Source organism: Sinocyclocheilus grahami, unplaced genomic scaffold (assembly GCF_001515645.1).
Source record: "Sinocyclocheilus grahami isolate Dianchi unplaced genomic scaffold, SAMN03320097.WGS_v1.1 scaffold70.1, whole genome shotgun sequence".
Classification (NCBI taxonomy): domain Eukaryota; kingdom Metazoa; phylum Chordata; class Actinopteri; order Cypriniformes; family Cyprinidae; genus Sinocyclocheilus; species Sinocyclocheilus grahami.
In genome coordinates this window covers 2,212,066-2,227,173 of record NW_015505249.1, presented here as the reverse complement: position 1 = coordinate 2,227,173, position 15,108 = coordinate 2,212,066, and the positions used below count along the sequence as shown (strand labels likewise).

The 15,108-nt window shown below is 36.2% G+C and overlaps 2 protein-coding genes across 3 annotated transcripts in view; one reads left to right on the top strand and one right to left on the bottom strand.

Annotated features, from left to right (window-relative positions):
- LOC107585449 (F-box only protein 5-like) overlaps nt 1-7,562 on the top strand; it is a 10,465-nt gene extending 2,903 nt beyond the window's left edge. The window contains exons 4-5 of the mRNA XM_016272467.1: nt 7,098-7,151; nt 7,240-7,562. Coding sequence (XP_016127953.1) covers nt 7,098-7,151; nt 7,240-7,562 — 377 coding nt within the window. The remainder of the gene's footprint in view (nt 1-7,097; nt 7,152-7,239) is intronic.
- Nucleotides 7,563-10,087: 2,525 nt separating this feature from the next.
- LOC107585469 (VIP peptides-like) lies at nt 10,088-14,366 on the bottom strand. Of its 2 annotated transcripts, none has more exons than XM_016272492.1 (7): nt 14,166-14,366; nt 13,576-13,680; nt 11,946-12,050; nt 10,912-11,043; nt 10,658-10,766; nt 10,550-10,559; nt 10,088-10,297 (listed from the first exon to the last, which is right to left on the bottom strand). In XM_016272492.1, coding segments are annotated over exons 1-6 (462 nt in total). In that variant the 5' UTR covers nt 14,168-14,366; the 3' UTR covers nt 10,088-10,297; nt 10,550. The 2 variants fall into 2 exon arrangements, with proteins under 2 accessions (XP_016127978.1, XP_016127977.1); XM_016272491.1 differs by having other exon boundaries at nt 10,090-10,297; nt 10,504-10,559; nt 14,166-14,365.
- Nucleotides 14,367-15,108: the final 742 nt, after the last annotated feature.

The following is a 15,108-nucleotide window of genomic DNA, read 5'->3' as shown; positions in this document are numbered from 1 at the left end:
AAATTAAATGTTCATTAGTCATTCAAAGATTTGTTTAAATGATATAAATGTGTATTTGCTGAATGCTGATGGCAAACAAGAAAGTATTATAATGTTTGCCTTTCTATTACTAATAAAATAAACGCAATCGTTCTAATACTTTTTGTATACATTTTAATTCCTTTGTTTAACCGTTCTGATTATTAGACAGATTTCTGTCCGTATAAGACGGAACTGTTAACGGCAACAGCGAACAAGCGGGAGAATTGTGAGCACTGTGTGCTCAGGCACTGCCGCTCTCAGCGCCATCAAAATAAAAGTCCCACCTCGAACGCATTAGCCAAACAGGAAAACTTATCGGCCGATGCCGATATTTAAAAAAAAAAAAAAAGCCAAATATCGGTCGACCACTAATGATAATAATAATAATTTCAAAATAATATTATATATTTAAAAAGTTACAGTAGTATCTCGATACTAAAATAACACCATGGTACAATGATGGAGTCAGATGGTATTACTATGGTACTTTAATATACAGTCGACCATGTCAAAAAAACATGTGGTGCTTTTTGTTAGTGTGAAAATGAAATAATTGACAGGAAACTGGGTTAAATTTAAAGACTTTTTAAAAACTCACAGAAGCTAACAACTGCAAAAGAAAGGCATTAAAGTTTTTAAGCATTTAAAGCAGGTTTGTTTTATCAATCCTTTCTGTGCATTCAACTAATTCATAACCACAAATAAAGGCAGTTTTTCCATTAAAATATCCTTTCCTCTCTTCTGTGGCTTCACTTTGATGCTTTTTTGAATTACTCTTGAAATTTATGATAAATGACTTGTTTTCCCTCATTTGAATGTCGCTGTGGATAAAAGCATCTGCTAAATGAATAAATGCAAATGTACATTTTGACAGAGAACTGGACAAGACAGGACCTGTTTGTCTTTTCATTCTAAAGCTGAAATATAAGTGTGTTGTTGATGATGCTGTCACTGTCCCAGAGACAAGCGGTCATTTCCCATAACTCCCCTCAGGAGAAAAGGCTGAATATGGCTATGGCTATATAAGGAATAGATCACCCAAAAGTAAAAATTTGCTGAAAATGTACTCACCCCCAAGCCATCCAAGATGCAGATGAGTTTGTTTCTTCATCAGAACAGATTTGGAGAAATGTAGCATTATGTCACTTGCTCACCAATGGATGCTCTGCAGTGAATGGGTACCGTCAGAATGAGAGTCCAAACAGCTGATAAAAACATCACAATAATCTTCAAGTAATCCACACCACTCCAGTCCATCAGTTAATGTCTTGTGAAGTGAAAAGCTGCATGTTTGTAAGAAACAAATCCATCATTAAGGCTTTTTAAAATTCAAACCGTTGCTTCCTGCTAAAATATAATCCATATTAACGTTTCCCCCAGTGAAAAAGTACATCCCCTGTTGTCCTCTAACATCAAAATCAGCACCCACATATTTTAACCTCTTTAGAAGTGAAAAGCTGCATGTTTGTTATAAACAAATCCATTATTAAGATGTTTTAAACTTCAAATTGTTGCTTCAGACTGAAATATGAATCCTCTATGTACAGTATAATATTGCTTTATCCAGTGAAAAAGTCGTCACAAGTCACCAGTCATTAATTGATGGACTGGAGTGGTGTGGATTATTGTGATGTTGTTATCAGCTGTTTGGAGTCTCATTCTGACGGCACCCATTCACTGCAGAGCATCCATTGGTGAGCTAGTGATGCAATGCTACAGTTCTCCAAATCTGTTCTGATGAAGAAACTAACTCATCTATATCTTGGATAGCCTGAGGGTGAGTACAATTTCATTTTTGGGTGAATGATTCCTTTAAATGTCACTTCCGGATTCCTCATTACATTTATTCCTTCATTTGCAAATGAATATTTCACCATTGGGGTTGTAGTTGCTGCATGTAAAAAGACAAAAATATAAGCCTGCATGTGCAATTGTAAAAGGACAGATTTGGAGTGAATTAGGATTGGGATCATAAAAGCAGGGTTGTGTCGTTGAGAAATATTCCATCATTAAGGTCTTCCTCACAGTATAATTAATCTCAGAGCTGACCTTTCTGGACGAGAAAAGCTCTGCGCCCGTATATTATTGTATTTCCATTTTGATTTATTAAACCACGGTCTGTACAAATGAAGCTCCAAATCAGCCGAGGATACGGAGAGCAAAACAGGTGTTTACACTGAAACACACATGCACACACACACAAAACATATCACTTATTATGAGTCATTCTGCTTGGGAATACAAATCTAATTTTTCTGTTGGACGCTATCCGCTGTGATTAACCTTTGATGCAAACTGCTCTGAGTGTGCGTGTGGGTGATATTTGAACATTATTTTAGTCACATCTGGGTTTAAATTTGAGTTAAGGGCATGTGGGTTCACTGAAAATATGTGAACTAGGTTACTGGCACTAAAGAATACATTATTATGAAATCGGTCTTATAAAATGGATAGTTCTGACTCACTAAATGCTGATAAATGCATGCATGGGATTGATTGCACATTCTATATTCATGTTTTGTAGCCATAAAAATTGTACTGTTAGGCTAATTTACCACACTCAAAAAATAAATAAATAAATAATAATAATAAAATAAAAAAAAGATTAGAAAATCTAGTAAAAAGATAAGATTTATGCATTTGAATTGCCTATAAATGTCCATTCATTTGGATTACACCGTTTTAAAATAAACTAATAAACTTACGGTGATGCATATTTATCAGTCATACATAAATGAAACGGGTACGATTTCTGTACTCAGAAAAACAATAGCATAGTTTATTATTAACATTATTTGCATCCATTTGATTTTATTTAAATAATATTTTCAAAATGCATTTGTTCAAATGGCTTAGAATGAGCATAAATCTGTTGATTGTGAAAACAATGACATATGTTCTGGTAAAAAGTATGAAAATGGTAAAATATCACTTATTATTGCTTATTATTGAAGAATAAGCAATATTCAGTATTCAATACAAATAATTCAATATTTATACAAGCAATATGTATGAGATTGAAACAAATTAGATTTATTGATGATAAATATATAAACCTGGTTACTGTGTATTTGAAAAAATTTGAATGATTAGAAATCTTTCCTGTTTCATTCATGCACAATTGAAAAATATGATTCATATTAAGTTTATAATGTTAAAACTGCAATTTTAAATGCGATTCAGACATATAAATCTCAGATTTAGGCCTAAATATTCTTGGAGTGTATATTACTTGGTCAGTTCTTATTTTCTTTATTATTAATATTTGTAAATAAATCAATAGTGCTGCCTCTACAGTTATGGTAATTCACTATAATGACAGAAAAATGTTTTACTTTTTCTTTTCTTTTTTCTTTTTTTAAATAAAACCAAGATTTTTGCAGTATGTTTTACAAGGAATTAAACCTATTATTCTTTCTACTTCAAAATGTCATGTTTAATTAAATGTTTTACTTGCTTGATTGTAATTAATTGTAAAATTTACTAGGAATTTTTAAGTGAAAATTGTTTCTACACCATTTAGTAAAAATACTATTTAACATCACTGAATCAACTAAATACATTATTTTGCAGTAGCTCTTTAGGGTAACACTTGCAGGTTGCCACTTTTTACAGTGTATGACTTTAAGATCTCTCTTCAGCCCTTCAGCTTTCTTAAAAAGACACGTGTCCCATTCAAGCCATTCCCTGTGAAACGAGGGGCATGTGTGATGTTTATTATGAATGACTGGCATCAGTCACACGACCGTACATCAGGGGTCTAAAGGTCGACTCCTGTCACTGCGATGGTCTTCAACCAGCACCGCCACCGGCCCCAAGACAGCCGATCCGCTCTGCTGCTCACACTCAGTCACGTTCACCAGAGATTCAGCAGGAACACGTTAGAAGCGCACAGGACAGATGTTGAAGTGGGTTATTAAGAGTAATTTCCATATCAGATGTTGTTTGTCCTTTATTGTTGTGATCCACTAGCGCAATGGTTCCCAACCCTGGTCCTGGAGGCACCCCAACACTGCACGTTTTGCATGTCTCCTTAATCAAACACACCTGATTCAGGTCATCAGTTCGTTAGCAGAGACTCCAAGACCTGAAATTGGTGCGCCAGAGAAAGGAGACATGCAACATGTGTCGGGGTGCCTCCAGGACCAGGGTTGGGAACCACTGCACTAGTGTACATTTCATCCCTACAGTCCTTTTCCTCCCCCATAACGTGTGCGTATTAGCATAAAATGATTCGCAGAACATGCAGGGATTAATATAGCTATTGGCGGTCTTGCGTGGATGGATAATTCTGTTAAGATTGGTTTTTGTGCATGATAACAAACGATTAAACCTCAAATTTTTTTCTAAGCAACTGCTCTCATCTAAATGGAGAAACACAAATCGTGCTCTATTCGAACCTTGAAAATTAGGTTAGTTTAATTATATTTATTTTAATTTTTAAATAAATTCATACTTTTATTTATCAAAAAGGATGCATTTAATTGATCAAAAGTTACAGTAAACACATTTATATTGCAAAAGATTTCTATTTAAAATAAAAGCTGTTCTTTTCAGCTTTCTATTCGTCAAACTATCCTGAAAGAAATGTTTCACAGTTTCCACAAAAAATATGAAGCAGCACAATTGTTTTCAAAATTATTAATAAAAACGTTTCTTGAGTAGCAAATCAACATATTTTCACGATTTCTGAAGGATCGTGTGACACCGAAGGTTAAAGTAATGATGCTGAAAATTCAGCTTTGCCTGACATTTTAAAATATATTCAAAAAGAAAACAGCAATTTTAAATTGCAATCATATTTCACAATTTTTCAAAAAAAATTCTGTATTTTCGATCAAAATAAGAGACTTCTTTCAAAAACATAAACATGGAAATGTGCCATGATTGAACCTTGGAGTATGTACATATATAAATGTTCTCAACAAAATGTAATCTATTTACTTACTTATTTATTGGAAATGATCCTATAGTACTACCATGGTATTCTCTGAATTCTCAGAGTACCACAACTGATTACAAATGTGTCCATGTTGGAAAGAGTGCAATGCACAAACACACACACATGCTCACTAATGCTCAAAACAAGTAGTTCCTGGCCAGCCATTTCTACGCTGAATCACTTTAAGTGGTAATGCACCCATTATCAGAGCGGAGCTGGTCAGTGTAGAGTCTATCCATCTATTTTTACCTGCTGTGGTCAGCAGGCCCATTTGGCCATCTGGTAATGAGAGCTAATGAGCTGCTCCTCTCCACACGGCCCTGGACAAATCACATAGCATCTGATTTGCACCACAACAATTCAATAGCCAAAGATTAAGCCTGGTCACCAGAGTCCTTACATCATACCTGTTGTTCTACGGAATCAGATCGAGAAAAGACCAAGAAATTAGTATTTTGTCAAAACGTCTGATCATTGTATTTAGCAGTGTTATCCCTGTAAATCATATTTGATACATGAATTTCTAAGGCCTCTAAATTTCCAGCATGATTAAAACTTTGCTGAAAACCTGTTGCACACAATCTACTACATGCCTTCTGTCATCTGATTGATAGTTTAGACTTTTTTTAGCAAGTAAAAGACCTTGTCCAGCTTGTGGCTCACGTGTCTTTTTGCTGTGAAATCTTTACTGAATTTTATAAAGTAAACGGAAGAATAACTTTTATTCTGTTAGTAATATTTGAAGATGAACACTTACTGGACCAAAGCAACTTAGGTTTACTTGATTATCCATACATCATTTTTTGAAAAATCATATTCAAACGTGAGTATCAAATATGATCATCCATCTTTTGAGGAATGTTTACTTGTTCATCTCTCAATTATCATTGTATTGCATTCTATTATATGTTTTGTAACTGCAGAGCTTTGATCATAAAACTAAGCATTTAAATATCATCTTATTAGACTTGGGAGATATAGAGTGACAACTGATACTTATATCATTTTCTGTAAGTATCTGCTGTACTGTTTTAAAGATCTCATTGATTTACATTACAAGCTCAGAATTTCATCTTAATTTTTGGACATAAATATCAGAATCTGCACCAAGTTGCATATTTTTGCTCAGTTTGGGCCTCTGAATAAAATTGATGTGTTTTTTCCTCCTTGAATATGAGCTCCATTTTCTCCTATATCACACTATATGAGCCATTAAACATGGATAAATGAACACTCATCGCACTAACATATATATATATATATATATATACTGTATATATTTTGCACATTATGCAAATACAACTTTTAGGTGCATGAGTGATTTTCGATTTGTCATCTTTGTTTTTGCATTTCCTCCTACTTACTGCTTTAATTATATAAACCCAATATGACAAATCAAGAGCACACACAAAACATTTAGTGCATATTTTCTCAGATTGTTTGTTATTGTTCCATTCAGCTTGATTTCTAGCTTTTCCAGGAAGACGGGATGTGCAGCTGCCACAAGGATTACAAACCATGAGCTAAAAGGACACATGCATTAAAAGAAGCACAGTCACAGAAGAACACATAACAGCCTCTTCAGTTACCTCAGCCAAGTAGAGCACTAGAGCACTAACAACCTGCCAAACCAATCAAAAGAACAGGCACTCACTGACCATAACCTATATTCTTTACTATTAGGCTTCAAACATCCTATTAAGAATCAAAGGTTTGCACTAGCCTGAACTCCTTTCAAATTTCTAACCTTTTTTAAATATCTTTTTTTGTTGTTGTTTTTATATTTTTCATTTAAAATGTTGATTTACACCATTATCAAAAAATAATTTACCTAAATAATTTCAAAATATATATTTCAATTTTGTTTTTATTTGTCATGGTTGGTTTTGGGTGTTGGTTTATGTTCTTGTTTTCATGTTTTTTATTTTGTCGTTTGCCACAGTCATGTCCTCTGTGATTCCCTGTTCCTTCATGTGTCATGCTTTCATTGGTTTATTGTTTTGTCATGTGTTTTTTTTTCTGCCTTCTGTTTGCTTCTTGTTCTTTAGGTCATCTCTCTCGTTGGTTGGATTGTGCCATTTGATCCCATTTGTTTGATATACATATCCCTCATGTTTTATTGTTCATTGTCTAGCTCTGTTGCCTGTAACTGCTGTTGGCGAGTTCTGTCCATGTCAAGTCAAGTCAAGTCAGTGTTTATTGTTTATCTGCTCACTTTTGGGATATAATAAAACTGCACTTGGGTTCTCACAACGCTCGCCTTCATTGGACTCCAGAGCCTGCTCCAGTCCATGAATCTGCTCCAGAGCCTGCTCAATTCCCAGAACTCAGTCCTGTGTTGGTGCCAGCCTGTGAGTTTCCTGTTTGTCCTGTTTTGACCATGGTGGTCACACGTGAACCTTCTGCCAGTCATGTCACAGCCAAAGAGGCCGTCTCTGAACTCTCTGCCTGTCCAGTCATGGCCAAGGAGGTCATCCCTGGACCCCTTGCCTGTTATGCTACAGCCACCGCGGCCTTTCAAGGATTTGAAATCTGCCTGTCATGTCGTGGCTATGGTGGCTGTTCACAAACTCTCTGCCAGTCATGCTATGGCCACTGAAGCCGCTCAAGGATATTCTGCCTGTGGTGGTCTTCTGCTCCGCAGAATTCACCTTGGGCACCTGCTCAGCCCTGGCTTCCTGCTCTGCTGACTCCACCCTGGTGGTCATCTGCTCCATCGTGGGGATCCTCAGCCCTGTCTGCTCTGCCCTGGTGGTCTTCAGCCCTGCCTGCTCCGCCCTGGTGGTCTTCAGCTCTGCCTGCTCCGCCCTGGTGGTCTTCAGCCCTGCCTGCTCCGCCCTGGTGGTCTTCAGTCCTGCCTGCTCCGCCCTGGTGGCCTTCAGTTACGCCTGCTCCGCCCTGGTGCTCTTCAGCTCTGCCTGTTCCGTCCTGGTGGTCTTCAGCCTTGCCTGCTCCGCCCTGGTGGTCTTCAGTTCCGCCTGCTCTGCCCTGGTGTGGTCTTCAGCTCCGCCTGCTCCACCCTGGTAGTCTTTGGCTCCGCCCTGGCTTCCTGCTCTGCTGGTTCCACCATGGTCTCCGCCACTGCTCCACGGACCAGGTCCTCTACTAATACATGGTCCAGACCCACCTCTGCTCCATGGTCCAGGTCCGCCACTGCTTCACGGACCAGGTCTGCCATGTCATGATCCAGGTCCAGTTCCCCTGCACGGGCCTGGCCCTCCATCCCACCCCCTGGACCACCTCCAGTCCTCCACCATCCTGGACTCTTTGTTTGTACTGGGTGGTTTGTTAGGGCGTCAAGAGCCGCCCTTAGAGGGGGGGATATGTCATGGTTGGTTTTGATTGTAGGTTTATGTTCATGTTTTCATGTCTTTTATTTTGTAGTTTAGGCCACAGTCATGTCCTCTGTTAGTCATGTGATTCCCTGTTCCTTCATGTGTCATGCTTTCATTGGTTTATTGTTTTGTCATGTAGTTTTTTGTTCTGACTTCTGTTTGCTTCTTGTTCCTCAGCTCATCTCTGTCATTGGTTAGATGGTGCCATGCTACCCCATTTGTTTGATATATATAGCCCTCACGTTTCATTGCCCATTGTCTAGCTTTGTTGCCTGTAATAACTGTTGGTGAGTTCTGTCCATATCTATGTTCTTGTTTTGCCTATCAAGCCATGCCCTGTGTTTCTTGTTTATCTGCTCAATTTTGGGATATAATAAAACTGCACTTGGGTTCTCACAACGCTCACCTTCAGTGGACACTTATTATATTATTTTCTTACAACCAGTCATTTATGAGATATTTATAATAAATCATTACGTTTTTTTTTACAAAAATAAACAAATTATCTTACTTTTAAAAAATATATTTTCCATTTAAAACTGCGATTTACATCATTTAAAACTACTCTACGCTTTACAACCAAAAATTATTTACCTAAATCATTTTAAATGTATTTAGTTGTTTTTTTTAAAGTTGTTTTACAACCAATCATATTTAAGAAAAATTCAAAATAAATAATACAACTTTTTATTTTACAAAAATAACAATCTTTTTAAAATGTATATGTATCTTATATTTTTTAATTTACGTTTATGTTTAACATCTTTACCAAAATAATTTACCTAATTAATTAAAATAATATTAAATTGTTTTAAAAATGTTTTTTAAAAACTCATAATTTATTGGCTTTTTATAATTAATTATTTTTTAAATACATATTTGTAAAAAGGTTTGTATTTCCAATAATAACTAGAAAATCTATATTTTTCCATTATAATGCAACCTTAATAAAATAGCTTGCAGTTTATTGTGCACATAATAAACAAACATCATATTTAGTGACAACACAGCTGACTGATCAGCACAAAACGTTCTCAAACTGGCAACAGACCATCCTTATTTTTGAACCTTGACCGCTCATCCGTCTCTTTCAGATATTTATATCAGTTATAGTTGAATTGGTGCAAACCAAACTATTTTTCCAGGCCAAAGGATGACTCAAAATAAATGTAATTTGACAGACAAGCCTAATTTTGGCAACCAGAGTCCTATCTTAGTGCATGACGTCTTATATAACGCCTTCTCTGGCATTCCATATCCTCTGACATTTATGATTCAAATTTCCATAGCTGCCTTCAACATTGATACACTGAGTCACAGGCCAGCTAATACTAATGACCGTTTCCTTCGGAAGTTCTCAAAATAAGGGCGTAACACTCACGAAACGTGATGTGTTTTCAATCACACACCTTATGCTGTTTGATTCGCATCTCAATGGAGAGCAGACAATCCCTTCTGTATACGTCGACATATTGCATCATAACCGCATCATCCCTTGACACTCGTACATCATTAAACCGACTGTTTGTACTGTAAATTTACCATATTTTTGTAAAGAAATGGGTGCTATGCAATCTTGAATGTTATATGTGTCTTTCTCTGCACTTGTATAGTCCAATTTATGTGTATTTTCAAGTCACAGAAATATAATTGAGACTCAAAACCTGACCATAAATCAATTGCAGTTCATGGCTAAAGTTTGCTTCGCAACATTGAAGTCGAGCGCAGTCAAGCATTTCATGACTCTTCAAACTTTTATTATCCTTTGAATGGCAAAAATAAAGATTTCCAATGCCCCGACCCTCCCGAACCCAAATGATCCCTCTAGAGTTAGAATTCAGACAGAAGAAACATAAATATTTGTATAAAATAATTAATTTACAAAATGCACGGCGACAGTGTTACTTCATCACTCGAGATCCAATCAGCAGTCTTCAGGTCCGAATATGCGCTTCTCTTATTGTACCAGTCCGGGGCTTGTTTCAATGCATTTATTGATCTACAATTTACAGGAAACATGTCAAAGCAAATTGGTTTCCAAGGCCAAAGAACACTATGTACATCTTCAAGCTAACATCTCTCATCAAAGTTTATTTTCTATGTACAGTGCAAACATCAACGTCATAGGTAACCACAATATTCGTTTTCAACACGTTCTTTTAGTAGTATGCTGATGTCCTATACTAGACTGTGTAAATGGAAAACCTATGATGATGGTCTCGGAGAGTTGTTTTCTTGTCTTCAAACTGACCTCAGAGAGGCTAGAAGAGAAAAGATCAGCATTTAAATGAACTTTATTCACCAGTTTGCAAGCACTTTTATTCATACGAAGCCATATGCACGTCTCCATCTAACGTACCAATGGTATATGATTCAGAAGTCGGTCTACAGTGACGTCATCGTAGCTCTCCCGATATGTGGTCTCCCCTCCAGTCGATTCCTCCTGCATGCTAGGTGGGTCTTCTTGACTGAAGAGAGGAAAAACACTAGTAAAATACCCTTTTTATTGCTTAACATCATAGAACACGTTCTTTGGTTTAGAGTATTAGCAACATCTTTGAGTAAAACGTTTGGTAAAACCTACGAAAGCAACAACGTGCTGGTGCTTAATACCTTCTCTTCCCTGTGAGAACGGAGTTGAGATATTTCTTCACCGCCATCTGCTTGCGAAAGCGGCTGTAGTTGTCTGTGAATATTGCGTCTGAATGACGCTTCATCGGCGCCTGGTCTTCCATCAAATCATCACTAAAATCGCATAAAGAAATATGTCAGACATGAATTCACAGTTTACATTCATGCATTTACACTCTTAAAAATAAAGGTGCTTCACGATGCCATAGAAGAACCTTTTTGTCTAAATGGTTCCATAAAGAACCTTTAACATTTCTGTTTCACAAAAGGTTCTTTGTGGCGAAAGAAGGTTCTTCAGATTACAAAAAGGTAAGAAAGAGATGGTTCTTTAAAGAACCTTTGACTGAATGGTTCTTTGTGGAACCAAAAATGGTTCTTCTATGGCATCGCTTGAAGAACCTTTTGAAGCTCCTTTATTTTTAAGAGTGTACCTTACTATCTATTTATCTATCTATTGGTGTGATTGCATTCATGTTTTGGTAATCTTTCAGTATAATTACAGATTTTAGATGCAAAGCAAGCACAAGGAGGAATGATATTCAATGATAATTCAAACTGTCATTTCATTCTGATACGTGAGATCACCAACTAAACATTTCACATGTATCTTTATTCATTTGTCCGACCATTCGTAATAGGATTATATGGCATGCAATCCTATGGCCATTTTGAGAATTTGTTTATGGATAAATATTTACACCATTATGCAAATACAGATTTACTTTATTTACTGCAATCCAGTGTTATAGCTGCAAAAGCACACCACTTACAGGAGACGACAAACTTTCTTTGCGCCTAAAATCTCTGATTATATTGAATGATTACCAAAACATACCAATTTCAATTAATCAATCTATCTCCATTAGAAGCTCTGATCTTAAAATAGTCGGAGTTGGTTTTAGCTCGCCTTCAAGCTGTTCAGGTCTGGTTTAATGGTTTAGAAGGAGTTCTTTAAACTGGTTTCAGCAGGGCTATGGATCATGTTATGGAAAAGGCACTAAAAAAGATTCATGTACCTGACCCGCTTTCCGATCAATGACTCCAGGTACCGTCTGGCAGATAACTGTCCTAGAAGTTTACTGTATCCGCTTGTGAAGAGCCCATCTGCGTGTCTTGTATCTCTGCACACAGACACAGAACCAAGTGACTCTCTAGAATCCAGTGTGAATGACACAGTTGCTCTTATAGTTCATCAGATTAGTTTTTTGCAATGTCTACAGTCTCCCTCACAACAAAAAACAAACAAAAAAACGATACAATTGCAGCCATAGTTTCCGTCAAAATACCATAGTTAAGCTAAGTAACAGAAACATTTTCAAAGCTTCTTACACTGTTTGAAGGTCTCACAATTTATTTTGATTCTACATATTAAGTATAGAACTGTTTTGCGCAAACTACGGTTACTATGGTACATTTCGCAGGTTTATTTAAGAGCAAACCAACAATTAACCATTGGGAGGTAGTTAAATCAACTTAAGACTTCACTGAGCAAGTATAAATTACATTTAAACTAGAAACTATGTATAGTCTATATAACGATTTGGTAGGTTCATACGGCATGGCAAAATTATCGTTTACTTAATTATCTAATTAGATGAAAAAAAAAACGTGTGGATTTACCTGCGCGTGCAGTCTAGGGATGGGCGATACCACTTATTTTGTTTTTCGATACGATACCGATATTTTTCAAGGCAGTATCGTTGATATCGATACCGATACGATACTTCTGAACTAAACTTTTAAATTAAGAAATTTATAAAATTACTAAGAGTAAAATGGGTAATGATAACCACTTAACTTTATTTAAAATGCATTTTAACATTCAATACGCCTTAATTGTAACGTATTAGGTTATATTTTTGTTTACACATGGTTCAAATATGTTTTTTTTTACACATGATTCGAATCTACAAATACTACAGTTAAACTACGGTCACTTTAGTAAAACCATGGCTCGTTTTCATAAGGGACTGCCAGTGACAGACTGTTGCACGCATAAAATGCAACCTTTTTTTGACAGTGTATGATTTATATTAACATTACAGAATAGAACATGATCAATATTATCTTTCAATGTTCAATTTCAATAAATGTAATTGCACAAACTATGTAGGCTAATTTCAATTAGTTTATTGTGAAATAACTCAAACATATATGTTTTTTTCTCTTCTGTCCTCTGATAAGAGTTGTTCAGGGCTGCCGTTCCCAAAAGCGTTAATACTTTCTTATGATACTTTTGGGAAACAGCCCTGTTTGAATGCACTGCCAGAAGTGAGTGAACTATGATGGATTGGTTTTGTCTTGCAACATTTGCGTGTGTTCAGAAGAGCAAGAATATAGTTCTATCCTACACAATTATTTACTAACATAGGTTATTCGTCCAATTCAATGCATTATTTTTTTGTTAAATAAACAAAATCACTGGTAAATAAAACACACCTTAGTATCGATATTTATCGTTTGAGTATCAGTATCGCATCAGTATCGATATATCGGATCGATCCGCCCATCTCTAGCGCGCACCGCTCTAATGGAGCGAACAACGCGCGCGCATATTCCAATATAGCAAATGATTTAAAACATCACAAAAGAGTTAGGAATGAAGTTGTATTCACGTAGCCTAGTTTAAGAAGATAGAGTTCTTACCTCATGGAGGCGAAGGGTAAACTTAAGGTCCGGGCATAGAAAACACTGGAGAGAGTTATGAAGAGCAAAAGCTGAGAGCCGTTCCTCACGAGCATTGCTTTACACCTGTGCATACATGAATACATGCGGTTATTTCACACTAAATAAAACGCCAAATGTAATTGAATTTTAAATCTCGAATGCAATATTAAAGACGTTTGAATGGATTTGAAAAATGAAGTCAAAATATGCACTCTGTTTTTGCAGTTTGAATACATTATAAAGTGTTTTCATGGAAGACCTTTCTGTTTTATTTATTAAAAGGGGTTGTGCTTTGCTTCAAACCTTTTTTTTAAATTAGATTCGTCCAGCGAAATTCTGTCCTGTTTTGTTACAAGGCTGCGGTGTTTTATTATAATACTATAATTATACAAAAAAATGGACTTAAACCGTTTCATTGTGAACATTAATTAATGTAAATGCCGTGCAATTTCTGTTCATATATGTTGTGAATGTAAAATAAAACTAGTCTAAATGAATGCAACATGCACGTAAATAAAAAGTGTCTAAATGTTCAACTAAGTAGCCTAAATCAAATCAAAGGAACTTACATGTGCTATAGAGATGTGATGCGCGCGCTGATCGGGGTCCTGAAATACCTCCAGTCAAACCTCCCAAAGTGACCAGGTGTTTTCTTTTTAAGTTCCTTTGCGCGGTCTTCTGTCTCTTTGAATAGTCTCACCCCTCGCCTCGTTTTATATGTCTGAATACTTTCCATCAGACAGGAAGACGATCAGATTTGATTTGCGTTAATACGTCACGAAGAAAGTCCCACTGGGATGGATGTGTTCGTCACAGGTCGGCAGGCACACACACACACACACACACACAGACACACACACACACACACACAGACACACACACACACACACACAGACACACACACAGACACAGACACACACACACACACACACACACACACACACACTGGTGAAATTAAGTTTGTGATTGCTCAGACTGTTTTGTGGTGATTCATTCTTTGGATATTTGTTCGCATGCATGCACTTTTTGGTCAAAGAAGAGATAGAGCTGAAACAATATATGAAATAATAAACCCAGCATGACTTCCCAAGTCAAAAAACAATAAGAAAATGCAAAAAGACGTGCACAAAATATTTATAAATTTTTTAATGAAAATTTGGAACTGATCTTAAAAAAAATCGTAATGGGAATATTATAGAGTATATATTCTACAAAATCTTTCAGGACATATTTCTATAGGTTCCATGAAGAACATTTGACATCCATTCCATAAAAAGTTATTTACATAAAAAAAAAATCTTTCAATTATTAAAATGTTCATCACAAATTAAAAGAAAAAAATTATTCTTATCAGAAAAAAACATAAAGTGACATGTAGCCATGGTGTCCCATACTCAGAATTTGTGCTCTGCATTTAACCCATCCAAGTGCACACACACAGCAGTTAGTAGTGAACAAACACACACACACACACACACAAACTGTGAACACACACTTTTTTTGCCCTTTTTG

Bases quoted from the DNA above. Each gene is read 5' to 3' on its own strand.
- LOC107585469 (XM_016272492.1), bottom strand. The intron at 11,044-11,945 runs GTACATGAATCT...ATGCGATTTTAG, and splicing joins TTGATCGGAAAGCGGGTCAG to TGATGATTTGATGGAAGACC. The intron at 10,767-10,911 runs GTATTAAGCACC...TCCTCTCTTCAG, and splicing joins GTTCTCACAGGGAAGAGAAG to TCAAGAAGACCCACCTAGCA.